General features: G+C 37.5%; 1 protein-coding gene across 1 annotated transcript; it reads right to left on the bottom strand.

Annotated features, from left to right (window-relative positions):
• Positions 1-3,453: 3,453 nt before the first annotated feature.
• On the bottom strand, positions 3,454-25,920 carry PLCE1 (phospholipase C, epsilon 1; the record flags this gene model as incomplete). Its single annotated transcript, XM_010073984.1, has 19 exons — positions 3,454-3,633; positions 4,363-4,581; positions 4,747-4,908; positions 6,722-6,931; positions 7,681-7,809; positions 8,958-9,076; positions 10,007-10,268; positions 11,204-11,367; positions 12,168-12,458; positions 13,242-13,373; positions 17,500-17,617; positions 18,343-18,467; positions 19,212-19,253; positions 21,671-21,791; positions 22,740-22,898; positions 22,982-23,098; positions 23,530-23,637; positions 25,563-25,728; positions 25,859-25,920. Coding segments are annotated over 19 exons (2,886 nt in total), but the record flags the coding sequence as incomplete, so codon positions are not given.
• Positions 25,921-26,430: the final 510 nt, after the last annotated feature.

The raw sequence follows: 26,430 nt of genomic DNA on the forward strand, positions 1-26,430 counted from the left end.
TGTGACATGGCTACTGTTGTCCCTTGATTTCCCAAGGGTTTGTTTTCTTCTTAAATGTGTGACAGAAAACCATCAGTGGATGATGACATGGGTGTAAGAACTTTGTGTGTCGAATCTAATGAATTAGCAAGTGTGTCTTACAGACTACTATGATACTACAGGAGATGTTAAGAGTTTTCCTTTCAGTGCTACTGAATATAACAACAACAAAAAAAAGCCAAACAGAGAAGGGCAAACTCTATAGGACAGTAAGTATTGTTTCTAAAATGCCATAAAAACACCAAAAGAAAAAATTCTTAGTGATGTGAAACTGCTACAGTGTTAAAATAACAGAGAGAATGAAACTAACATTTAAAAAAAAAAAAAAGTTGCCTTAGTTGAATTGTGCAGTAAGTTGATGTAAGTATTTCCCAGTAATTCCAAAGTACTCCAAAGGAAACTATGCATATGAAACTATGGGTAAGGAAGTTGTCACTTCTGACATTTTACTCGGTATCAGTCTGGCATTATGCAGGTGCCATGGGGTTGGGGTACAGAGAGAACATACCTCAATTCTTACAGGGACTAGCTACGTAGTTAGAATTTGTAATACATGAGGGAAGAGGCTGAAGTAGGAGATGATTAGGTTTTTAAATGGGATCATATTGCTGAATTGCAAAATGCAGTTTTGCTCCATCAGTACTGAAGATGAGCAGTGGGAAAGGCGTGGCCTCTGGGGATATGCCACAGGGAAATTGCCTCTTGTGTGTGTGGTTATTTTTCCTGAAATATGGAAATGACCTCAAGAGGGCACTTTTTGGTTTGGTAATAACTACTTCAGAGGAATTTTTCTATACTATATAGTGAAAGACTTAATAGCTTCTGGTGACAATGCAGGTTCTTTCTGCTTGTTTATATGTGAATTAATGACTTGGCTTTCTTTTATTTCAATTTCTCATTATTGGGGTGGGGGAAACGATACAGGGTTTGGTTGTCACAAGACGACTGCCTGGAACTTCTTTCCCTTTTGTCCTTGCCCTGTCACAAGTAAACCTCATTTTAGTTACACTGCTGTTTTATCCTTTGCCTGATGCACCTTCTCTCTTAGGAGTAGAAGCTTTTTGTGCTTGAGTGCTGAAGCTGATGTGGAATAACTGAGTGCATGAATCACTCCTGTATTCACGGATTTCTTGAGTTAGTCATGCAAGATAACTGAAATGCTTTGTTTAGGGATTGCTCTAGGGAGACAAAACTTTTGCAGAGCAATTTATTCACCACAAATACTATTAATTTGGGAAATCAAAGGAATGACTGATGGCAGCAATTGTTTCATTTGTGCCGCTGTAAGATGGTATGGATTGCTTTAATTAACTAAGCACATTAATAACTCCCACGGAGGAAAAAAAAGAGACAACCACAACTAACTTAAATATCAAAAGATGAATTTAGCAAACGTAACACCTTACAACAGTGTTTCTTTGTAAACAAAAATGTCAAAAGTTATAGTGTAAGAGTTCTTTACACTCTCTGGGTTCAACAGACAAGTAAAAAAACATTTCCTGACTGTATGGAAAAATGTATTTTGAATTCAGAATTTTGAAATGTTAATTACATTTATAAATGCATTTGAGTTTGGTCAGTTTTGGGTATTAAGATCTTGTGTGGGAAAGAAACAAACAAAAGTTCAAATTTTTTTTTTTTCTAAATCCAGAGCGAGGTAAAAAGCTGCATTTTCTAAGAAGTAGTATATGATAAATACATTATACAATGGCATGTATTTTGGAACATGGTAATAAATATTTCTTTAAACATAAGCCTGGAAAACTAGAATTTATAAGAAGAAGGTGTTGTTCCTTGTCAAAGTATCACTACCAGTTAGGTGTATTTAGCTATTGTACATTATTTTGTTAAAGTAGATAAACTATAAATAATTCGAGCATTTTGTGTATATTCACCAAAGTTAAACAGATACGTCAAGGAAGTTACAGTATATTTAAATCTCTTTACAATCACTTAACACAGTGTTTAACAGAAATCTTCAGGTAAAAGTGCATTACTTTAATATAATACACATCAAAGAACACTGGTTTCCTGCCTTCAGTTTCCCTAGAGGCAATTAGCTAAACTTAGCTTGTTTAAAAATGGGAGGATGACAACATGTGTTTGTTTACAACATACAGTCCCAGAAAACTTCTTCACCCGCCTATAGAGATCTGCAGTTGTGAAGATACAGGAAAAGAAGAATCTTCTGATAGCTGACAGGCATCTTTTCCAATCTACGACATCCCATTTAGGATTCCCAGAATATGGATGTTAATCCAGCAGCATTGCGTGGATTAAGCACCTACAGCCCAGGGCACAATTGCTGACCAGTTCAGACCACAGCAGGTTCCTTCAAAGGCACCACAGAAGGATTCAGTGACGTAAATTCCAGTTTTCAAAAAAATGAAAGAACAAATGCAGAAGAAGAGTGAATGTGACTGGGATCTTTCTGTAATTTACTTTGCTTTTCTTGAATTCAGATTGTTTGTGTGGTTTAGGGTTTTTATAGTAGCCTAGAAATAAGATGTTGTCCCATCATATTTGAATTATTTTACAAATGAAAGAAAATATTATTTGAATTATGTTAATATAATGATTTAGCAGTAGTATGACAGTGCATGCCAAGTAATGCTTTAATAATTAGGTGTATGTTGAAAGAAAAATGTAATATTGGTCATGTGTGAGATGGGCTTATCAACACTGAGATTTATTCTTTTACAATGACCTCTGACTTCTCAGGTGCCATCTCAGTGCTGTAGTAGCACTATGCAAATATCTGGTTAGTGTACAGTGGTGGGCAAGATACATATACTGTCTTCATATAAATGGGACAGTCTTACCTTGCGTATTTCATTTGTTGTTTTAAGTCAAGCAAGATGGGAAAAATTGAAGAGATACAGAAAGTAGAATAAAAATGTTTAAACATTTCTGGCAAATTAACACTATTAACTTGTTTTAGCTAAAAAGGAGATTGTCAGTCCCAGTGGTTTTATTATATGCGTGTAATAAAAAACAACAAAAGCTCTACTGGATACTGGATATTTAAATACTGGATATTTACTTTGGCCCAGAGCAAAACACTAACAGGATATTGTTAAGCACAGTTAGTAGATTAAAATGCATACTACAAAATCAACCAGGATGCAACATTTTGGTTTTGTTTTTTAAATTGGCAAAGTGAAACTTCAGTCTTCACACCATTCTGACTCACGCTAGCAAATGCCATAATAAATCACTGGAGACCTTCCTGATCTTATTGTGCCTATGCACACCAATGTCTAAGATCTTTTTGTCGGTCCCTCGTACCTCACTATGGTTTAACCAACTTTAACTTTGAAAAAGATACTCTGTAAATTTTGTATTAAATTATTGCTCAGAGTTAGAATCAATATCTCGTACCTGAACAGACCATACTGTAGGCAGTGGTGGTGATTATTCCATTATGTCACTAAAAGTCAGACTGCACGCAGACCTTTCATCCTTGCTCTGTGGACTGTCTGGCAAGACCTGCAGAGGTGGCGATATGAATCCCCGATACTGCTTACTTGACTTGGTTAACTTCTTCAGTTCACTGGTAAAGGAAATGCCCTTTCTTTTGTCATCCCGTGCTGCCTGTAAAAAAAAAAAAAATCAGATCACAGAAGTGGTTTAACAGGCTATTTGTTAGCTGTGAAGTATGGAATTAATATGAAACCACCTAACATATTTCTAAATAGGCCTGCCTTTTGAAATTCAGTGTGGCTGTGCTTTCATAGCCAGGCACACTTCTGATTGTTCTGAAGAAATTAATTAAAAATTATGCATTGTCAAAGATACGTTCAGCAGATTTGGTATAAACTTATATAAAAATCTGCGCTTATGACACAGTTACTTTAAAGCAACAACTTCTGTGGATTGGTGGCATTGGCTGTAAAGGAGAACACAGCTCCTCCTCCCAGCAGGCATGTACTTTATTCCTGCCATTTTCCAGAGCCTGAGATAAAGCAACAACTTTTTCACTGGGCTGGAATAAAGGGACTTTATTCCAGGAGTTTTTAAGTTCTGTCCACTTGAATAGTCCTGGGAACATGGCATGCACAGCCAAATTTTAAAAAACACAAAGCTGGTAGCAAAAGATAAAGGTTGTCATGAGATTTGCAGGCTGTAAGGGAATTGCATTGCTGATGCAGTTTTGCAAAGAAAAAACTAAGGGACATGCGGAGAAAAGAGGAATCTGCTTTTTGCTGTAGTCCCTTATCCCAGCCTCATGCCAGTTGTGTCTCCCTCCCATTGCAAGTAGATTCCCATTAAGCTGATCATATACCATCTATAAAACCTGCTGCAAAATATTTAGTCTTTTACCTGAACCTGTTCTTTGAGTTTAAGGATGAATTTTCCTGCTCCCTTCCACTTGCTTTGGGCCTGAAACACACACTCTTGATCAGAGAGGATCCTCTGAGATGGTTTAGATGTTGAGGACTTCTTGTTTGCTGGCTCTTTTGTCACCTCTTCCAAGAGCACATAATCACTTGGATTTGGATTGCTCAAAATGCTGTAGGAGTATTTGGCTTTGCAAAGAGTCTGTTTAAAAGCAGAAAAAAAGGCAAAAGATAAGGCATTCTCTCAGATTCAGGTAACTAAATCAATTGCTCAGCTAGTGCTGAGAACAAACTCTACCTTATTGTGTGTGAAACCAACCTCCACCCTACATTCTACAGATCTACTAAACGGAACCGTGCTGCTTACCTGCTGTATGACATCCTGAGCTGTGCTGAAGCGGGGAGCTTTGATGACAGTGCGTGGTTGCTCTGGGGAGACATCATGTACCTGAACAAAGAAGCTGTCATCCTCAGAGCTGATGGCTGCATCTTCCTTTGCTTCTTGAAAGACGTTTCTCTCGTTTAAATTCTGTAGAAAAAAGTAGAGGCAAATTAATTTACTTCAGAGAGGCAACCAAGAGCTGGTGGTCACAAAGATTTTTATCACATGGAAATTGGAGACTCCTGCCCCAGCTCTATTTCATTAAATCCAAGTCTGCTATATAAGAGTTTTAACAAGACACTATTGCTTATTAATAACACAGTAAATACCTGTGTCTCTAAAACTGGTGTCTGAAATACCTTTCATAGTAGGCAAGGACTGGTGATACATGCATAGTACTACATTATCCAGAAATGATTGCTTAGTCCTTTATTTCCTTATGTATGCAAAATTATGTGTTGTCATGTAATGGTGGCATTAAGATGGGAAATGGTGGAAAATTTCCTTTTCTCTCCTTGCTCCTGCACTAAAACCACAAGAATTTACAAAGCAAGAAGTCTCAATGAGCATGTTCCTGTAGAGCAAGAAGGCTGCTTCTCTGTCCTTTTTCAGGCTCTATGACTGCTACATATTTTAGACAGAATTCCTTGCTGCTCCTTCTCTCAGATAATGTATTTCTCTTCAACCCCTTGTATCATAGCTTGAAATCCTAAGCTGTAAACATGGGCTGTGTATCACACCCTACAAGTGGACCTTGTTTTTTCCATGTAGATTTGCAGCTTGATTTCTAGCTCCAAGATCTGAGGCTGCTATCTGCAGAAAGGCTCAAAATTACAGATAATGCTTTGAGGTAGTAGCATGACAGGGCAAAACTACAGCGTAATTTTCACATACGCTAGGACAGATTTTAATCCATGTTTTCTGAAAGAATGGGGTTTGGCGGTGACACATTTGTGGTCGCATACACTTACAAAGTGTTGCAGTCACAACTGAATGCTAGGCTACCATTTCAACAGACAAATTCCCACCTAGTAATTTTTGCTGCAAATATTAGAAATAGAGGAAAACAAAACACTGATTTGTGTAATACAATAGTAATTTGACAAATTGGAGCTTTATCAAAAGTTGTTTCCAAATAATCAGTTAAAAAATATTTTTTTCATTTTAAATGTTCCCAGAGGATTTCTGTCAATCGTGTATGTAAAATCTGTGCATATAAATATACGTGTACACATATTGCTATGTTCAGGCTAAGCAAGCATTATTATATGCTGAACTGACCAAAGGAAGTGCCTCTGAAAGTTAGATCATTAAGTGTCTTTCTCCTGCTTTTTTGTTTCTCTCACAAGCCTGGGCAGTAGCATATTTTCAAGCTGTGTATGTTTTGCTCATAGTTTAAACTGAAGTAATTGCTCCATCTTCCTGTTTTAAATTAAAAGAAATCACTATTTCATTACTTTAAGCTGTCATTGATAATTTTATCATCCTTTGAGGTTTTTAGAGTTCTTTAACATTAAAATTTTTCTAATTTTTCTGAACAGAGAGGAAGTTGCTGACACCTAAACTGATTGGTAATTGGAGTCTGGTGTTCTGTTATCTATGATCCTGTGGTATTAACTATTATCCTTCTTTATATTAATTTCCTATCATGTCAAGAATCTAGATTTACATTAAATTAGAACTATCTATCAAAACAGTGAGATGGCATTGAGCTGTTGAGTAAGTGATAATTAAACACCACATAGCTGATCCTAGAGCTGGCTGAAGTCAAGTTAGCGTTGCACAGGTGTATAAAGTCTAGTTGTGCTCACTCAAAAGTTATATTTGGGTTTAAATGATGTACACAGCATTGACATTACTCACCAAGTAGTAAAACAAACACTGCATCCTTTTGTTTCCTGCTCCTAACAGCTATTTTTAGCTACCTTTGTAAATAACAATTTATCCAAAACAGACTTACTTCTTCACAAGTTTTAAAGATAATCCTTCCAACATATCCTTCTTCTGGGAACCAACTGTTCAAAAGCTGCACTAGCCCTTCTTCAGGACCAATTACTCTCTGGAATGGTGGTTTTCTGCATTCACTCTTTTCTTTAGATATAAAACTTTTCTCTTCCATCAGAAAATAGTCTGGAGCACATGACTCTGTGCCTTTCGTTGTAGCCAAGAGCTAAGACAGACCACAATAAACACAAAGCAATTAGAATGCTAAATATAAACACTGCATAATTAGTAGTTATAAATGAGAATGAATAAAGAAACTTTAAGAATCAATAACTATTCTGATAGCATAGGCAAGATTTCTGATGTGCTATTTATTATTCAGATATTTTACTCCAGGGTAATGTACTGCTCTCTTTAGCCTAGCCAAGCAGTTCAACTATTCCAGACAAGGCAGTACTATTTGAGCTTATTTCTGTCCTGTTTGGCTGACCAGATAATTTATTCATAATCCCAGGACAGTACAGTCTTTTCCCACTGCTAGAATAACAATCCCTGTTGAGTTAACTGGTTTTTCTACTCATGAACTTAGCCCTGTAACTTTTACTCTGTGTTCCTGTGGTGCTCAAGTTCAAAGAATTGCACAGAAATGTTTGCCCTTGCTGTAAGGGCAGCCCACTGCCTCTGTCAGGTCCGAAAGATTGGTTTCTCATCTGCATATGCCCAAATATTAAAATACTGACAAGGAATATGTTCTAAGATTATAACCCATTCTCTGAAGCCAAGATTAGGAAAATTGCACTGATAGTCTGTGTTTGCAACACAATTAACTCCATAGTAATACATTTCTAAAGCACCTTTTTGCTGGGATGAATGAACTACAGTGACCCTGCACATGAGGAATGCATGGAGATCAATGTCCAGATTGATGTTAGTGTGGATTCTTGCAATTAGTCCTCAATTCTGTGGCCAACTTACCTGATGGAGAAGCTGTGCAGCCGTGGTCCCCCCACTTACGTTAAAAACAGTGAAAGGCTCCAGGCCTGGAATTCCATGAATTGTCACTTTGTAATTCACAGCAGCTTTCCTTTCCCCCGTGCTAAACAACTGTAAGACAACATTCAACAGGTTACTGAATGTTTTTACACAGGCATGTTATTTTTAGGTTGCTTAAAAGAAACTGTACACACAAGTTGTACGGACCTTGAAAGAGCAAAGCTATCCAGCTGATGCATGGCTTTTACACTGTAGATCAAGACATTAACAAAACCCCAACAAACGTTTCCCCCCAGAAGGCCCCATCCTACCTTGAAGCTGAAGAAAAAGAAGAAAAAGGGAGTTTTCCAGTAAGAGTACATAAACTGCCACTGAAAAAGGGTAGATCTCTGTTGCTCACCATCTGCATTCTAGATGAGTTCTGACTATTTGGATTCAACGTACAAATTACTGGATGAAAATCTATAGCTTCGTTTTACCCTCCACACCATTTCTGTTCTTCCTTTCTGCCTAAATTGGTGTAACTCACCAAGACAGATGTTCAGCATGTGTTTACAGGAGGACAATGTCTGGAACACATCTGCTGCACACACAGTAGCTCAGAAGATTTTATCTAACATTTTAAGAATCACCAAAAGGATAATATACATGCTTAAAGTTACTAACACAAGTAACCCAGGTAAGCTAACATTAAGGGCTATTTAAAAAAAAATACATCACATCCATACATGCATACATAGATATATATTTATATATATTATACACACAATTGTGTGTACGTATACAAATTTGTACATACAAGCATAGATGTGCACACACGCATATATAAATATGTATTTATGCAAATACAGATGCCATCTTTTCCTGTAATAGAACTAAATTTTGCTCTCATTATTCCAAAGTTGTTGGTAATTTGCATCTTTCTTTTTTTGTCCCAAATGCACTGCTTACGATTCATGCATAAAGGAATGCATGAGGCAGCTCTGATCCTTACTGTTCAGACACACTCCTGCAGCATAGGAGTCCTCGTGATGTACCTAAATACACCAAAAGCCAAATTTTAAAAGAATGACCCTCCCACAGTGTCAGCCAGGTAGGAGAACCTTACTTCCACCAAAGCACAAAAGGACTGGGCATTGAAGTACTTCTGAAAAATGTGCAGCTTTAGGGGCTAACATCTTTAAACAGTGGTTCTGTTGTCTTCAGACCATAGTAGTCATTAAGACAAGAATACATGGCATTCACAAAAATATAATTACCACAGATGTAGGCAGAGTGTTTCCAGAGGGACTTTCTTCCATTCTCCGACTGTTTATGAACAAACTAGAAATTTCTAATGCTTCATTGTGCAGGTTATGGAGCTGGACGTGTCTATAACCTAGAGAGAAAAAAAACGCTGCTATAAGTATTTTGCCACATCCCGGGACACAAGTCTTATAAATGGAAGACTCAAATTTGGCATATTTAAAGCTACAATTTGCCACACCTATAGGATTTAAAGCACTGTAGTAACACTGCATTAACACTCTTTGTCTGTACAACAGTGTAACCTAAACGCTATGAACTGCTGAGTGGCTCATATAGCTGCCTACCTTTGTTCTGCCATAATATTCAATATATTCACACAAGAAATAGCTAAATACTAGAATATGAATGAAACAAGGGCAAATTCTCACTGGGAAAATGCATGTCTATGGCCAGATCTCATAGGCTATGACTGTGTTGTGATATTACACTGGCGTGAAGTAAATGTGAAAGTATTTTTATCATTCTGCTGAAGAGCTGCTGGCAATATGGAAATGGCCTCTGCCAGGTGTCACAGAATTAACGATGCTTCTTAATCTCTCTCTCACCTTTTTTCACCCTTCCTTCACATCTCCTCCAGCCATGGTGGCAAGAAGTACAATTCCCCTCTGCCCAGTGATCACCAGTTTCAGCATTTTCTTGGGCAAAGGACAAGGCAAGGAGTGAAACCACTCCATGCTTCCTAAGGGAGCAGCAAGTCTCAAGGTGAACACAACCTCACAGCCACACAGCTCAGGAGCAGAGCAGCTGCGTACAGTATGCCCCAGTCTCTGCAACAGCACAAGATCTGACTTTTTACATGACACTGGGGCAGACTCGAGCTCCCAGGGAGCCAATGAAATCAGCATTGTACTGCCAGGGCAAAGTATGTTGTCTGATATTTGTTCCCTGTCTCCTCTAGAAAAAAGCAGCCAGTTGATTAAAAATATCCCTCTGGCAGGATTCAGTCCAGGAATCTGCTGGACGATTTTGGCACAGGTTATCATTACAAACTATACTGTACCTCTTTTTAGAGCTTTTAGGGGAATGATTCTCTGAGCTGTTACAGCTGAGCTGTTATTTTCAACAACTGCGAACCGAAGAAAGACCAGATCTTCAAAGTGAACCCGGAAAAGGAATTGTTCATTCCACATGGGGTTGAGAGTGTTGCGATGAATGGGCTTTGTCCGGAAATGGCAGCTATCCAGAGGCATCCCCAGCACATCAATTTCAATGCACGGACTGCCTGTGCTATTGCTAGGGCAGACATTCTGTCCAGACACAATCTGAAGCCAAGGAGTACACAGAGGAACCAATTAGCAGAGTAACTCTTTTACTGTCACGATTCTGAGCTAAGTATTGTTTATCACATTTCTAAGCACAGTTTGTTAACATGCTGATTTAATTACAATGCTCCCCTACTTCTGTAATTGCCAGGGCAGTAATTTCAGAGGCAGAGCTGCTTCAGCCCCCACCATGCCGTTGCTACGGTATCTTTCCTCTGAAAAAAATACGCTATACATCATGAGTGTAACCATTCAAGGCATCTGAAAGTTAATCCAGAAGGAATGTACTAGTAACGTAGTCAAAAAGGATCGAATTTTCTTCTCCATTACTCTGGGGTGATGGCACTGACCTCTGGCTTGCTTTGGCATACACAACACAAGAATTAGGTGTGAAGTTACCACAGCTGGGAGAATTTTGATTCTTCTGAATCTCACTTTTCTGAAACATTTCCTCGAAGGGACTAGCTTCTTAGAATACTTCTCTTTTTTGGCCATAAATCCATGAATTATATATCTTATTATATAATTTTTTAAAAACATGCTTTTAATATTCAGTACAGCTTTTCATAATGGCTTTTTGTGTAGATTCTTAAGTGTTCACAAACATGTGAAACATCCAGGCACACATATAATTTTACAAAGTTGTGTAGTCCCAGGGAAAATGCTTTCAGGAGTGGTTTTCGACAAATATTGTGAAGGGAACAGTGAAAGTAACTGTGGATACAAAGCAGCCAATAAAATAAAAGAAACATGATTATTTGCTCCTTCCCTCTTCAGTTTATTCAGTTTATTTTAGTTGTGCTGACCTTCAGAAGTACAAGCAACAGTTAAAGGTTCAATTTTTTCACACAGAAGCATGACTAATGCTGGTTACAGTTAAATGTTGTCTACTTCTATTTGTTTGGTTATATTAAACTCCCATTTGATGTACTTACTGTTAAAGAATATATAACTGGCTCCTTATTATCAAGATCTCTTTCTAATGGACAAAACTGCTGGTACATGGAACAATTTTTATCCCAGAGAACAGGAGGTTTCAAAACATATCCACAGCCACCATTAGCCTCAAACATCGCTGCATTAAGTTGCAGAGGAAGATCTGTGAAAGTAAGGCAGCCAAAACTGACAAAGAGCAATGGTACAATGGAAAAACTGCAACAGTGAAGACAAGGACATATTTTAAGTATCTATTTTTAAAAAATTTTAGTTGTGTATTAACAATTCATTCTTGGTTTTCAAAAATACCTGTGATTTTTGTATCCAATCTATCCAATACTTAATCATACAAGACTATAGGAACAATTAATTCTTTTCTATCCCCTTCCGTTGTCTGTATGCAACTGTAGGGCTTGCCTATTCTGAGAAGTTCTAGGTATTTGCCCTGAACTGCAGGATAAAAAAGCATTGACTGTGTACCTTTGTAGATGAGATAACCTAATGGATCCTCCACCGAAAAGGTGAAGGAACACAAGATAGGATAGAAAATGTCCCAAAACTGTTCTGATCAACATTAAACCAGGATCTAAGGTGGCACTTTAAATAGAAAATAGTTCAGTACCTTTTTATACTTGAAATTACCAGAAAGGCATAAGAGCTACTTGATTTGGGGAAAAAAAAAACCACCTTCAGCAATAAAGTAAAAATAAAAATGGAAGGTGTTGCTGTCTAGGTACTTCTGTGGTATAGGGAGATCTTCAGCATTGGCATAAAGCTCCTGGACTCTCAGATCACTACTCCCAAGAACCAGACTGTCATGTATGAACCTGCTTGCGCTGGGGTGCAGAGACAGGTACATCCTCTTCGGCGAGCAAGTAAAAGCAAACGTCAAATACAAATTCAAAGTTTAACGACTTATTTCACATTTAAAATGTATTACAATGTGTGTTCATGTATGCATACCATCTGTTTGATAGTTAAGAGCCACAAGCTGTACGCCATGGAGCCAGAAGATCAGTGGATGGGGATTTGAGGAGTCAATGCGCGTGGCAGCGGGGTAGGTCCTCAGGAGCTGACAGGTGGTATGCTGGATCAGCTTCTGAGAGTACCGCCTGCACAGCCGCTTGGCCGCATTCTCGTTCAGGGAGGAGATATGATAGCACTTGGGTGTCCTTATGATAGCACTGAGAGAAGCTGGAGAGTTATAAGGAGAGCAAGGATCTTCCCAGGTCTGCCTCATCGCATCCAAAGGACCTGGAAAATAAACAGTACTTTCAAGTTATAGCTGCAGATCCAGAGACTCCAAGAATTCAATGTTTTCTAGTGAAGTAATTGTCCCTGCTTTGGTTATAGTAGAAAAGGTGAGCCTGGAAAATGACACTACTAAGTATTGCATTCATTCTTATACAGTAAAAACAATTCATGAGAGGAAACATAATGTTTAAGTATTGAAATGATACTGTGGTTAGATGTGCTAACAACCATTTTCATAAATAAATACTTCAGTGGCATTTGCCTGAATAAAATTTAATTCTTCTCATTTATACATTTTACATGAGGAAAGGAGGCAAACTGAATCACCTGGAGAGTCTAAATACCTCCAAGGTAGAAAATGGAAGTTTGCATGATTACATGTTTAGACTTGGCTGAATTTTAGGCAGCTAAGTCCTGCTTCAGACACTACAAATCCTTTTCTGGATATAGCCCAACAGTTCTGCCTTCCATTTTTACTTTGAAAACATTCATTCATACCTTTAAAAATACAAACTTTAAGATACATGACTTAAAATATTTTAGTTTCAAATCGTTTATGAATTAGGGTCTTCATATTCCTAAGTAATCCTATTTTAACATTCCACACTCAACATTTCACTCATAATAGTGTTACTGTAATAGCTGCTGCGCTAAAGAAAAACCATTCCAAAGTTCAACATCTTACACATTGTAAAGTATTTGATCTTTAACAACTTGGTCTGGTACATGTGTTGGAATACAGAGTCATTCCAAGTGACTGGTGAAAGAAGATGCTAACTTTACCTTTTCCAGATGCTTTGGCAAGAGTAGTTGACTCCCCAGGGCTCAGCCTGCCAGGATTGTTGCCAAAAATGGACTTCCTGCTTTTTCGTTCTTTTCCTCTGCTAGAGCCAGATGGGTTTAGAGTTGACAAGCCTGTTCCCATAAATGTAAAATAAATGAGCCAAAAAACATGACCAAGAGGGCATGACATTTTCCATCATATTTCACATTATTTTTGAAGGCATGAATACTCCTGTTATATAGTACACAGGGCAAGCAGTATATTTTTCTCCACAATTTAATTTTAAATTGTGCTTTTATATATGTATATATTATGTATGTTTACATATATAATGTATATAAAAACGTATATAAAGTTATCTCTCTGCGATGTAACTTTTCCCCATTTTACTTTTTGGCTTGAGGAAGGTGGCTCTGTCTCAAATTACAGAGTGGTCCTAATTAATATCAAAAAATTCTGCAATAACAGTCCTGATGTATTCATTCTTAGAAAAATCTTTAAAAAAATCCTTCCTACAGAAGCAATAAATCTGTACAGTAGTGAATAGAATGGAATTCATCTAGGATATCATACCTATATAATTGAATAAATGCAAAAATATGATTTAAAGATACAATGTAAAGGAAAAAGCCCAAATCCTGTTGGTTTAACAAGATGTTTTCAGAGGTATCATCTTCTGTTTAAAATTTGTATTTCAATGATGGGAAATATGGTAGGTGTGCAAAATCCTTTAAGCATTTAATGGCCAATATGCACTAGAAGTGGAGCTGGAAAGCTCTAGTATAGCTATTATTTAAACATATGCATTCCAGCAAAATAATCATTAAAATCATGATCTAAATCCCAGTGAAGTAGACAGACTTAATCCTCCATAAGGTCAGTTTCCTTCTGTTGACTTAGAGAGAGCACGCAGCAGACCAAAATTAAAGTAAGTCAAAACACACGATAATTATTCTGACACCCACAGCAGTGAGGTGGGGGATGCTCTCAGAGACCATATGTGTGATATAAAATATAACAAAGCAAGTACACTGTTATTTGCCTAACTGCAACTTACGAAACAACCCTCATGAACTCACATCAATTCACACCTGCCTAAAGACAGTTCTGGATTTAATACTAATATTTCAACTACAAATGTAAATCACAGAATACACTGGACTCTCTTCCACTGAAGTCTGTTCACAGATGTAAATGTTCAGCTCTCAATCTTTACAGCATGTCTACATGTCCTTAGTAAAATTACGCAGATCGTTTCAATGGAACTGCTTGGGTTAGTAAAATTTAGGATATACATAAATGTTTTCAGCATTGGAGACGTACTGTCTCTTTGGGCCAAAGCATACACATAAACCACAGAAGATGGTAGAAGCTGAGATGAAGGAATATGAACCGACTAGAAGAATGAGGAGTTATGCACTGTGTGCTTCCAGTACTATTTAATCCCAGTTTTCAATGGATCAAATGGGTTTGGCAAGCAAGATACAGGTTTCAAAATCCTGTTGTGGAGACAGTCACTGAGGAAACAGAGTAACCTCATAAATCACCAGAGAGTGCAATGCAAAACACCAGGGTTAAAGGAACCCAGTGTGATGGCCACAGGGTAAACTGCAGCTGGGAGTTTACTTTCAGCCTTTCCCATGGCTGTGCTTTGCACTTGACATGCCTCCTCCCAGAGGCAAGCTCCATTTTTCACTCCTTTTTAAACTTGACTCCAAAATAGAGCATGACCTATTCATAGAATCATGAATTAATAAAATAATGGACGTTGGCAAGGACCTGGAAGTCACCTGGTCCAACCCTCTGGTGAAAGCACGACCAGCTTAGATCCCACCAGACTGCACAGAGATCCCATCATACTACCATAATGACAGAGAAAATGTTTTGTATTAAATCCCTATGCTATATCCTTTGAGTTACAGAACTTAACACCCATATCTCGTGTTAGATATAACCACATTGCTATACTGCTTTTAGATTTTTAATCCAGAGGATAGCAAACTTCTTTGCCCTTCTTATTCTAACCATGCTAAAGTAACAGGTTAAACTGTAACTGTCACCTTCTCACCGTGTGCTTCAGACCAACAGCCAGTTAGTCTGCAGGTCTGCAGACCTTGAAAAATAATTTATGGTACTTTTATAGGGTGCCCTTTTTTATGTTCACTTAAATTGCTTGAAAACTGATACCACAGTGGCAGATAGTCTGATACAGTGGAGACGGTGACTGAATTTCATGCTGGTTAGCTGAGGTAACTCCTTGCTCTCCACATTTGATTGTGCAGATCCTGTTTTTATATACTCAACTTTCTCTACTCATTGTATAAGGCTCCTCAGCACCAAGACAATGAGCCATGTGCCAGTGAGTTATAGCAGTACCACATTCAAGTATGCTTCACTGCCCTCATCTTGGGTGACCCAAAAGAACAGACCTTCACCCTCTTAGATAATGGTATGATTTTATCCAATGGTATGATGACAGACTGAAGTTAAGCAAGGACTGTAAACAACCACTGAAACAACAAGAGCTGTGATGGGTTCCTTGTTACCAGAGATTTTACAAACAAGAAATGTTATTCTCTCCACATGATAAATTCTGTTTTGACCAGGGAGCACTTAAGGAAGTCTGTGTTACTCAGTAGGCTAAGCGAACATAATGGTCCTTGTCCTTTTTTATAGTCACAAATCTGTGATAAACATTCAGAGACATAGGCAACTGTAAACACAGAATAAAAATATATGAAGATGGGAAATAAAGTCTTTACACCATTGATCAGCCACTGACATGAATTCTGCCCTCTCTGTCTCCAAAACTCTTGCATTTTCTGAGTTGGTTAGGAATCCGGTCAATAGAGCTACATAGTCATGAATCTGCCAGCCTTGTTGTCGTTATTAATGGACCAGCAGCACGGTGGCCATAGAAGACCACAGATCTTGCAGAGAAGGCAGCATTTGTCTCAAAGGAGACAAAGTTTGTTGGAAAACTAATTTCTACAGCGTCATGTGTTCATCTCTGAAAGGAACTCATTTTTTTAATTGTCCCATTCATGTCCTCTTTAAAGCAAGAGAAGAAATCAGATAAGGAAAGCTGCTATTTCTTAGAATGATATTGCATCAAAATCCTGAAATATTTCAAAGTTTTCTTAGAACATCAGAACTTCTTTGTGTGTCAAAGTGCTTGGAACAACTGATACTATGTCTGCTTAATCTTGAATATCATTCTTGAAAAGAAAATATTTTATTTGAAATATATCTTTTTGCAGATTTTATTAAAGAGAGGATCAGATTTGAATTTTTAGCAGTTATTGATGTTACAATTGACACCTACAATTTTTAAAGTTATAGAAAATTATAAAAAAAGTCTCTCCATTTTTTAGCATGTTTATCTTGCCTGTTTGACACTATTTTATGTTTGGTTAGCTTCTCTAACCTGATTATAGTTCTATTTGTGTAAGATCATGATTTGGCAGAATTGCTAACTTTTCCACAGAGAACCATTCCATTAAAAAGCTGATTTTTCGAGCAAAACATTAAACACATCAATAAACAATAAATTCTCAATTTAAAAGAATTTATGTACACAGCATGAGCCAAAACATACTCAACCTTACATTTCAGTACTGAATAAGTACCTATCAGTGATCTCCTCTTCAGTTACTCCCTCTCCTTTTGCTCTGCAAACATTATTCTCCCTACTGTACAAAAGAAGATCCTCCAATTTCCTTAACCCCTTCTATAAAGTGTGTGTGTGAGCATGCAGTCACCTGCTCCCATGAAAAGGCCATTTCACCCCCAAAATGGCTCCTGTCCTATCCACTTAGGAAAGAACAGAAGATGCAGCTGTAGGAAAAGGTGAAGCACACTAAACCGATGTCACTTAAAGAAATGTGACAAGCTTTTCCTGAAAGGTTTTAAGAATATTTTTCTTTCTAATTCAGTAGGTCCTTACATGGAAACTCGGAGTTCTTAAGATAAAGCTTTCTGTCATCTGTCATTTGGCAATGAAGCAGTTGTCTAAGTTGTGAAGACTGGCAAATTTCGCTTTTGTAAACATTTTAATATGACAAACAATATGTCTTCACGTAATCCATGTATACTACTTCTCTGCCAGGAGCTATTATTATGTAGACTACCAAATCATCAAGAAAAAAGCTCCTTGACTACTTCAATTTGAAAAAACTTGTACTAACTAATTCAAAACATAAACATGTCTCCAAGAATTAGAAAGTTTAAATCAGTAAAACTGGGCAGTGTACTTACCGGGGAACTTTACAGCTTGACAGTAAATGACAAGATCTGATAGCTCTGGGGCTATCTGTCTGCTTTCCTTCTTATTTTGTGGAAGATAGAATTCTTCCCCCAGCTCCATATCGTAAACCTAAGTGACAATTCCAAGAACATATAATAATACAATAACTGAATGTGAAAGCACTCTTGCATACTTTACTTATGTCCTTAAAATCCTTTATATCTCATTCTTCCTATACGGTTTGCTGTCTTCACCTAACACATCTCCATGTGCAGGTTTATGCATCAATACCTGTTACTGATACTGTGGTAGTATGCAAAGGCCTCAATCTGAGTCAGTTCTACAAGCATTTAGACAAAACTCATCTGTGTTCAGAAGAAACTACAATTTACTAAACAGCAATACACTGGTTCAGTTGCCAGATGATTTAATAAAAGGTAATGTGGCTATCTGATATGAGAGTATGGTGTTTTAAAGTTATTTAGATACACAAAGATGCTGAAGATTCAGAAGAAAACTTCAGTTCCATTGATGTAAATGGAAGTTAGATATCTAAATAAATTTATGGATCTAGCCTCAAATGAAGTCTTTCACTGCAAACGACGACAGCTAAAATTTTCAGCCAAACAGCCTGTATATACAATAAACTCTGAGGACTTTTCTTTAACAGTGTGTTGAGCATTTATTATATTTAATCTAGTTTCTCTGGTGCATTTCCATGCTTTCTACTATTTGTCTTCATTAAAGCACATCTGCCATCTGATGTCTTGGATACCTAAACAGCTCAAATCCTTTTGAAGGTGGTTATATATCAACGTGTGACTGAGAAGAAATGGGGGAAAAAGTAGAACTACCTTTCCTTTATTATTGTAAGTAGCACAATCAGCCTTCTTTATTCGTTTGGCAGTCTCTTCATTATACTCAAATTGCAGTTTATCACTTGATAATTTATTCTCAGGTCGGTCTTCAAGAATGTTATCTAAAAATTAATGGGATTTTAATAAACATAAAGCCAAACAATTTCAATGTAAATTTAATTTGAATTAACAATATTTGTGGACAACCTGTGAATCTTATCTGAATAACCAGATGCCAAAATAATGCATTTTCTGATCAAAGCATTCTCTTTTAGTAGTAACTTTCTACTCAAAAATTTGGCTTGGCTTTGGTTAATATGTTGCACTTCTTTTAAAGACTATCCTTTTGTGCTCAGAAGATGCTTAAAACAAAATCATCCAACGAATTAAGCTTGACATCTGAAAACAATTGATAATCCTGATGAACAAAGAATTGCTCAAGTCCAAGCACAATTAACCACATTAAACATGTACACATCTTTGTACAGCAAGTTTTGGCTTTCCTCTCCTTACATTCACCATGAAGAAATATTTTTTTACAGATATAGAAATTCTTCTTCAAAGCTACATATTTATCTGAGAATAATACACCCAGTAATTTGGTCTTTCTGGACCAAAATATTGTAACTGTCACAAAAGGAATGGATACATTTAATTTCTGATATTCCTGATGCTTTGACCATATTCTTTTTTTCTGTATAACCAGTGTCACACATGCAGCCTTCTAACAGTTCCTGACCTTATAAGAATATCTGATTCATTTTTAATACAAAGTAAAAACCATATATTCACACTGTCACATTTAACAGGCTGGAGATGCAGTGCGGATTTCATGCAGTTAAAATGCTCAACCAAATGGCCTTTACCTTCCTGGCTGTTAGGAGCAGGAGAAGCACTAAGGACATCAGCTACAGGGAAATGGAGTCAGAGAGGGAATAAGAGTAAAGGAAATTAAGATTTACAGACAGAGAAATGAAAATTCAGTGTCAGTTGTAAAATTATTAGCCTTATGCAAATTTAATGTATCAGTAAGGAAAATAAAACTGAAAATCTTTTAGAAAGTTTACAGACCATTATTTAGATTAGTTTTGCCAAAATATGAACATAATTAAAGACCCCAAAGAATCATCATTGTAACAGCAGTAAACCATGCCACAGATTCCTTCACATATTGGAAGGTGTGAATGTTCCTTGCTAGCTTTAGATTTCTCAAACCTTGTCCTAACCAGAACATTGCTCAAACATCACTTACTGCAGTTAGCTTGCAATATTTTCCTGGCAAGTGTGTTAACAAAGATCTAAGGTTTTCACAGCAATTTACATCTACACTGTCTCCACCCTGTCCCACAGAAGGAGTACTCTTAAGTAGCCAGTTAGGCCAACTTTCTAGCAAAACACAACTGAAGGCATCACCAGCACAAACTCATAAATGTTCATATCAGCATAAATAATACTGCTATCCCACAAGCAGTGTCAGATTATGAACTTCATTCATTAATTTTGTGTCTGTTTTTTAAATCATTAAACACAGAAGTAAGTAATGGAAATAAGAGACCAACTGGAAAGAAGTCCTATGCTGCAGGGCATGGTTGAGCCCTACATCTTCACTGGACATGGTACCTACAACTTAAACAGGTACCCATTAGGCTTAAAGGTTCAATGAGTGAAGTACTTTACCTAGGAGAACATACCCAACTGCGTCAGACCAATGGTCCATTTAGCTCAGCTTTCTCTTTTTGACAGTGGCAACAGGAGATGCTGTTTAAAGAGAGCATCGACACACTTCCCTTGCACCACCCCAACACCCACAATTGTTGAATATTAATCTAACTTTTTTGTCCCTTTGGTCAGTTTTGTGACCCATCTATGGAGTTTAACAATGGTACAGCATTGAACTACCCAGATGGTATATACTTGTACCATCATTGCTGTCTCATTGGGTAAACACACAGTGATCTACTTTGATATATTCTCTGAAAATTACCAATGAAAAATAATGAGAGGCATCCAGCTTGTTCAATCCACGCATGGAGGTTTTGAAAACTGTCCTTTGACACAACTTGAGAGGATTAAAAACTGCTGATTCCAGCTGTTTGCTCTACCAGCCCCGCCACAAGAGAAGCAAAAAAAGATGCAGGATGTCAGCTCAGTCGCCTCAGTGTGGCACATTCTGTCCTTCATCTATAGTTAAATCAAATGTGTCTGACTGAACTGGAGAGCTAAGGAAGTAACGGAAGTTTATAACTGCAATATCTTTTATCACCTCTGGCATGCCAATCATTATTTCCAGTCTATAAACTGCTCCTAAAGGTGGATTTATGCTAAACTGCCAGTTCCTGAAAGCTAGCATAGCTGAAGCATAGACAGCACATGAACTTACAAGGCAAGTCAGTAAGGCATGCCATTTTTTCACTGAGCACCTAAAGCTTTAATAAAGACATCTTTATTGAACAACCAGGGACTCAGTGGCTTCTCTACCTTCACACATGAAGTGAACAGCTGATGCTGAAAAGTATACCTAAAATAGGCACTTCAGGGGTCTCTGGGATTAGACAGTAACCAAGGACGACTTTGGAGAATCTGCATCCTAGGTCAATTTAATAGCAGTCATGCAGATGCAAGGGCTAAGCCTGTTGTGAATCTTGAGCTTTCAGGTGTCTAAACTCCTTAGGAAAGACAATACAGGCAAATGTAGACAGAGCACACTATGAACACAATCTTTTTGCATAATACAAATAATATAAAGTATAGAATCACAGAATCATAGAATGGTTTGGGTTGGAAAGGACCTTAAAGATCATCAAGTTCCAACCCCCTTGCCATGGGCAGGGACACCCTCCACTAGACCAGGTTGCTCAAAGCCTCATCCAGCCTGGCCTTGAACACCTCCAGGGATGGGGCATCCACAGCTTCCCTGGGCAACCTGTTCCAGTGCCTCACCACCCTCCCAGTGAAAAACTTCTTCGTAGTATCTAGTCTAAATCTACCCTCTTTCAGCTTATACCCATTACACTCCTTGTCCTATCACTACACTCCCTGATAAAGAGTGCCTCCCCATCTCTCCTGACTACAATTTAGGATGCACTGCACAGTTAGAACATCTAATGGTTGGAGTTAAAGTCACACTCAAGTCCTCTACACAATCAAATTATTTTCACGGTATTATAGCCTACTGCACCAAAGTGCCACCGAGGACATTTAGTACATCTTCCTCTCACAAGATAAGATCAACTTACTGACATCATTCATGAACTAAAATATTTACATGCCTTATTGCTACAGTTCTAACAACAGCACTGTAATAAATAAATAAACATATTGTTACCATCAGAGAGAGACTCATAGTCATAGTCATATTCATCCTCTTCATCTTCTTCCTCTTCATTGGCGGCAGGGTTGCTAGCACCATTGCTAGCCTGTGCTTGCATATGTGCCAGCTGGTGTGCCTAAAGCAACAGAACCACTGATTACATTATTGGTAAGTATTTTCAATGTATGATGTATTGTCAATGTTTACATCTTATTTATATGAAAGCAATGACTAGGTATGATGAGAAGTAAGATTGGTAAGATCAAGCTAAAAATACCATTGTAAGGGTTTGAATATAAAAAAAAAAACAACTTGTATTGGTATAAAAACACCCAGTAAGATATGAAACCTGATTAATTATGGGAAAATGTCCACTTTGCACACTAGTCAGAGCAAGACTGCCTTTTTCCAGTCTGGGGTGTGCTGTTTTGGAAACAGTTTAAAACTTTTTTAAAAGATGGAGAATGTCCACATACTGGTATGATCAGTATGATTTACACATACTTATTCTGACAGAAGAATTCAATTCTAGTTCAGTTGTGTTTACATTTTGGGTAAAAGCAATTAGTTTTCAAGGATTCAATCTAATTGCTGACTAATCTGATGTTATTAAATTGAAGCTACCAGAGATGCAGCCCTAATCTTTTAGAATTAAAAAAAATTCTCATATAGGTACAAGCACTACTTGAAAAGCAGAGTCCCTGCCAAAAAGAGAGTAAGAAAGAAAGCATTTGCCTGGCTTGAATATGAATCACTACTTCTCAACAAACATGAATAGCAAATGTTATAGCCTCAGAGTGAAACTTCATTTATGTTTCGCACATAGGGCCTACAGTGCTAATCATAATATTATGAACTATTATAAAACTAAAATACACTAAAATTTTGTTATGCTGTAACTATACTTTACTGTATGTCTTGTCTACTTATCTGAAAGTGTTGCAATCCACTGTGAGACTTTTAAGCATGAACATGCATTAGAGCGTTCTGCTATACATATTGGAATGGCAAAAACTTCCACCACAAATTAATTACTGCTAACAAAAGTTAGGTCTCACTGCTTGCTATTAAGGAAGGACTTTACCTTTTGTTTCAATATATCCACTGGTGTTTGATGGGCTTTGAGCTTCTTGTTTTTAAGCAGGATTTTTCTTTTCAGTTGGGCAGGTGAAGGAAGCATGGGATCATCAGAAAAGTCACTCTCAAATAAAAACTTTGTTACCAGCTTATCTCCGAATACATTCTGAAATATCGAGAACACGTGATTATATTATGGAAAATCCCAGGGCATGTGCTTAGAATAATTTACCACAATTTATGGCCTACCTTGAAAATCTCAGCCATCTTGCGTTGCTGAGGCAATGAACAGTGGTTTTCTATTGATATGATAATTGGCATGTCGGAAGTGATAAACGCATTGCGATCAATAGCTTCAACTACCTCCTGTGAGAAAGCAAAGTCATTGAAAGAACGTGATTATTTTGCAGCATTCAGTTAACTTACTTTTAGTTGAAAGGGAAGAAAAGAGGGCATCTGTTTTCCCCCCTAAGAAGAAAGAATCCACAATTTGCTTTCAAAACAAGCTCCTACAGATCAACATAGCATCTTGTTACAACAGAAATGGTAACAGCTACTTATTTTGACAATAAAAAGACAGAAAGTTACAGTACATATGCTACAAAAACTAATCTGAAAAGCATAACATTTACAATTTAGGAGTTCATGTCTGACATTGTGCACAGTTCATATTCTGTTAGGATTATTAGTCCATTATGATTTGGACTTTTCTAGTAGGCAATTTTTTTTACTTCATTAGAGGAAATGTTACTGATTTTCTTCTCATTTTTTGTTTCCATGTACAATTAACAGCATACCTTAAAAGAGATCTTAGTAGTAAGAGTGTGTCCATGATAAATGATAGGCATCCCATCATCTCCATCCCAGCAATCTAATTCTACACTTCTGCAGCCTTGTAAAAGAACCTACAATGCAATTGAACAGTGTAAGCACGTATGAGCCGCAGTCTTGGGCCATCAAAGCAGACAACAAGACAGTGCAAAGCTAAACAGAACCCCACTGGTTCAGCAAAGTGCTGGAATGAGCAATCTCCGTAGAGTAAACATAGCCCACAGAAGCTACAGTTCCCAGCTAACTGAATCCCCTAGGTTGAGAAGGAGGTTGGCAGGGGGGTTGGAACTTGATGATCTCTAAGGTCCTTTCCAACCCAAACCATTCTATGATTCTATGATTCTATGAGTGGGAAAATTAAGAAAGCATTTACATTCTTTGGCGAAGTACCATAAAGCTTTGAAATTCATGGTATCTTACAGGACACATGGAATCTTTTTTGCAGAAAGTAGTTCTTAATGTGTAGCTTAATGTTCTGAAGGAGAGAAACATTTCCATATTTCTAACTGCAAAAGCAGCTATAAAGGAACATGGCAATTTATTCCAGGTTGCAACCAGAACAGCTTATAGGCATAGCATCTGCAGTTTATTTGCTGGTTCTTTTTGGTTTTGTTGTTAGTTTTTTTAACAGAAGATGGTCTGAAAATAATGTCTTATGAACAACTTCCATGAAGATAATTAGAATGGAAATGTGCCGGCCATCTTATTTAATAATATTTTTTATATTTAATGATATAATGATAAATGGCTATCCATCCATTTTTTATTTTTTCATTTATTTATTTTAGAAAGCCCTACTTTCTAGAAAAACACTGAAGAAAGCAAAGAGGAAGGACAGAGGGAAAGATAAACTAACTCATCTGTTGGCAGCCCAGCTTGTTATTGCTATCAATATTTAGCATGCCTATTATTGAAAGAGTTATCTGTATTACAATTAAGTATTTTACTCAAAACAGAGATCTCTACAGTCAAAATAATTTCCAGCAAAAAAATCGATTAAGAAAAAAATTACTGCTTCTATTCAAAACTTGAGTAACTAGATTTCAAGCAGTTCTGTCCATAGCTGGCACACAACCACTTCTCCGAGAACTAGACACACTGAGCCAGAACAAAGTGACCCTTCTCTTCTGGTAACAACTACTTGAGGAACAGGAAGAAGCTTTTCTGCATCATGCAAATTTTGGATCCAGCTGAGCTCTGTCGCACTTCCCATCTATTCCCAATACAATAATCACAACACTCTGCAGTGCTACTACAGGAACCTCCTTTGCAATTGCATTATTCAATGCCATCACATCATTCAGCCTCTCCTAACACAGCCTCACCCCTCTGTCTTATAACTCCAGGTGACGCAGCATGTGGGATGCCAGATGAGCCCTTCATTAACATTAGCGTGAGTCATTAACATTTAGAGTAATGAAAACACTACTTACAGGAAGTTTGATGCTTTCTCTAGCATTTGGTAAATACATATACACACACACATACATATATATATATACACACACATATATATATATATACAAACAAAGACAGAACCAAAAGCCCTAGGGAGAAATTGTTCTTTTCCTGTTCACCATCAATCAGGCATAAAGTCTAAAAAACTGTAGAATATTCCTAGAAGTAATGTTTGCAGAAGTTGTAGTTCCATTTGAAATTTGTCATTGCAGTGCAACGTGCAGTACTTTAGTTTTTCTGACATCTGAATGAACTAAAGTATTAGATCAGTCTTTCCTGTGGGAAAGTCTAATTTTAGTAGGTTGGGTCAGACTGACTGGTGTCTAAATGCTATGAATCTCAAACTAAAACCATTTTTTTTGCCTTAGAAAAGACATTTGTGCTTACAGGCAGCTTTCCCACACATCATGTTTTCCAACGTTTTGGAAGCAGGGGTTTAGGACATTTCGATTTTCAAAGCAAAAAGGTCATGCTTCTGCGACTTGCCAGTTAAACAAACAAGTTCCTGTTGAAAACTACACAACGATCCAATCCTGCATACCTGGCTGTAGAGCTCTACCGAGGACTCCCCTTTAAGCTGATGGCCAGTAAGGTAAGTATTGTGTGAAGATTCGATGTAGTAATATGACAGTGGAAAGTGCAAGTCCTCAGCATTCTCTTGTGACTCATCGTTTTTGGAGGCAAAGTTGTCTTTATCCATCAAAAATCTAGAGGTCAGAAGATGTGAGGAAATTTTATGCTGTGCTGAGTATTTTGTGACTCATACAAACATCAGTACATTGGTGTCATTTTAATACATTAAGATATATATATACAAATTAACACATAGATAATTACCTTGCAAATCCTTCAAAAGATAGCAGCCCCTGCTGGCACATATTCACACTGGGTTCAAATTTCTACAAAGAGGAAGAAATTTAAGAGACATATAATACGAATTTTTAGAAATATGTATCCTGGTTTCAGCTGAGACAGAGTTAACTTTCTTCATAGCAGCTAGTGTGAGGCTATGCTTTGGATTTGTGCTGGGAAGAAGCCTGATAACATACTGATGTTTATAGTTGCTACCAAGACAGTCAAGGACTGTTCAGCTTCTCCGCTATGCCAGTGCAGGAGAAGGAGGTGAGGAGAAGCTGGGAGGGAGCACAGCCCCAATTACTAGCCTAGGATTCAACCTGAGGTTTAAGACTGAGACCCAAATTGGTCAATGGTATATTCCATATCATGAATGTCATGACCAGTATATAGATGAGGCTCTTTCTGGATGTACGCGCTTGCTTGGGGTCATTCTTTCTTGCTCTGGATTTTCTCCCTCTGCGTCATCTCTCTCTCAGGGTTGTCTCAGTCTCTCAGATGCTTGAGCTCTTATCTCCATTCCAGGAGTACGGTTTCGGGACTCTCCCTGCTCT

This window comes from Pterocles gutturalis, unplaced genomic scaffold, assembly GCF_000699245.1.
Source record: "Pterocles gutturalis isolate BGI_N339 unplaced genomic scaffold, ASM69924v1 scaffold1222, whole genome shotgun sequence".
Classification (NCBI taxonomy): Eukaryota; Metazoa; Chordata; class Aves; order Pterocliformes; family Pteroclidae; genus Pterocles; species Pterocles gutturalis.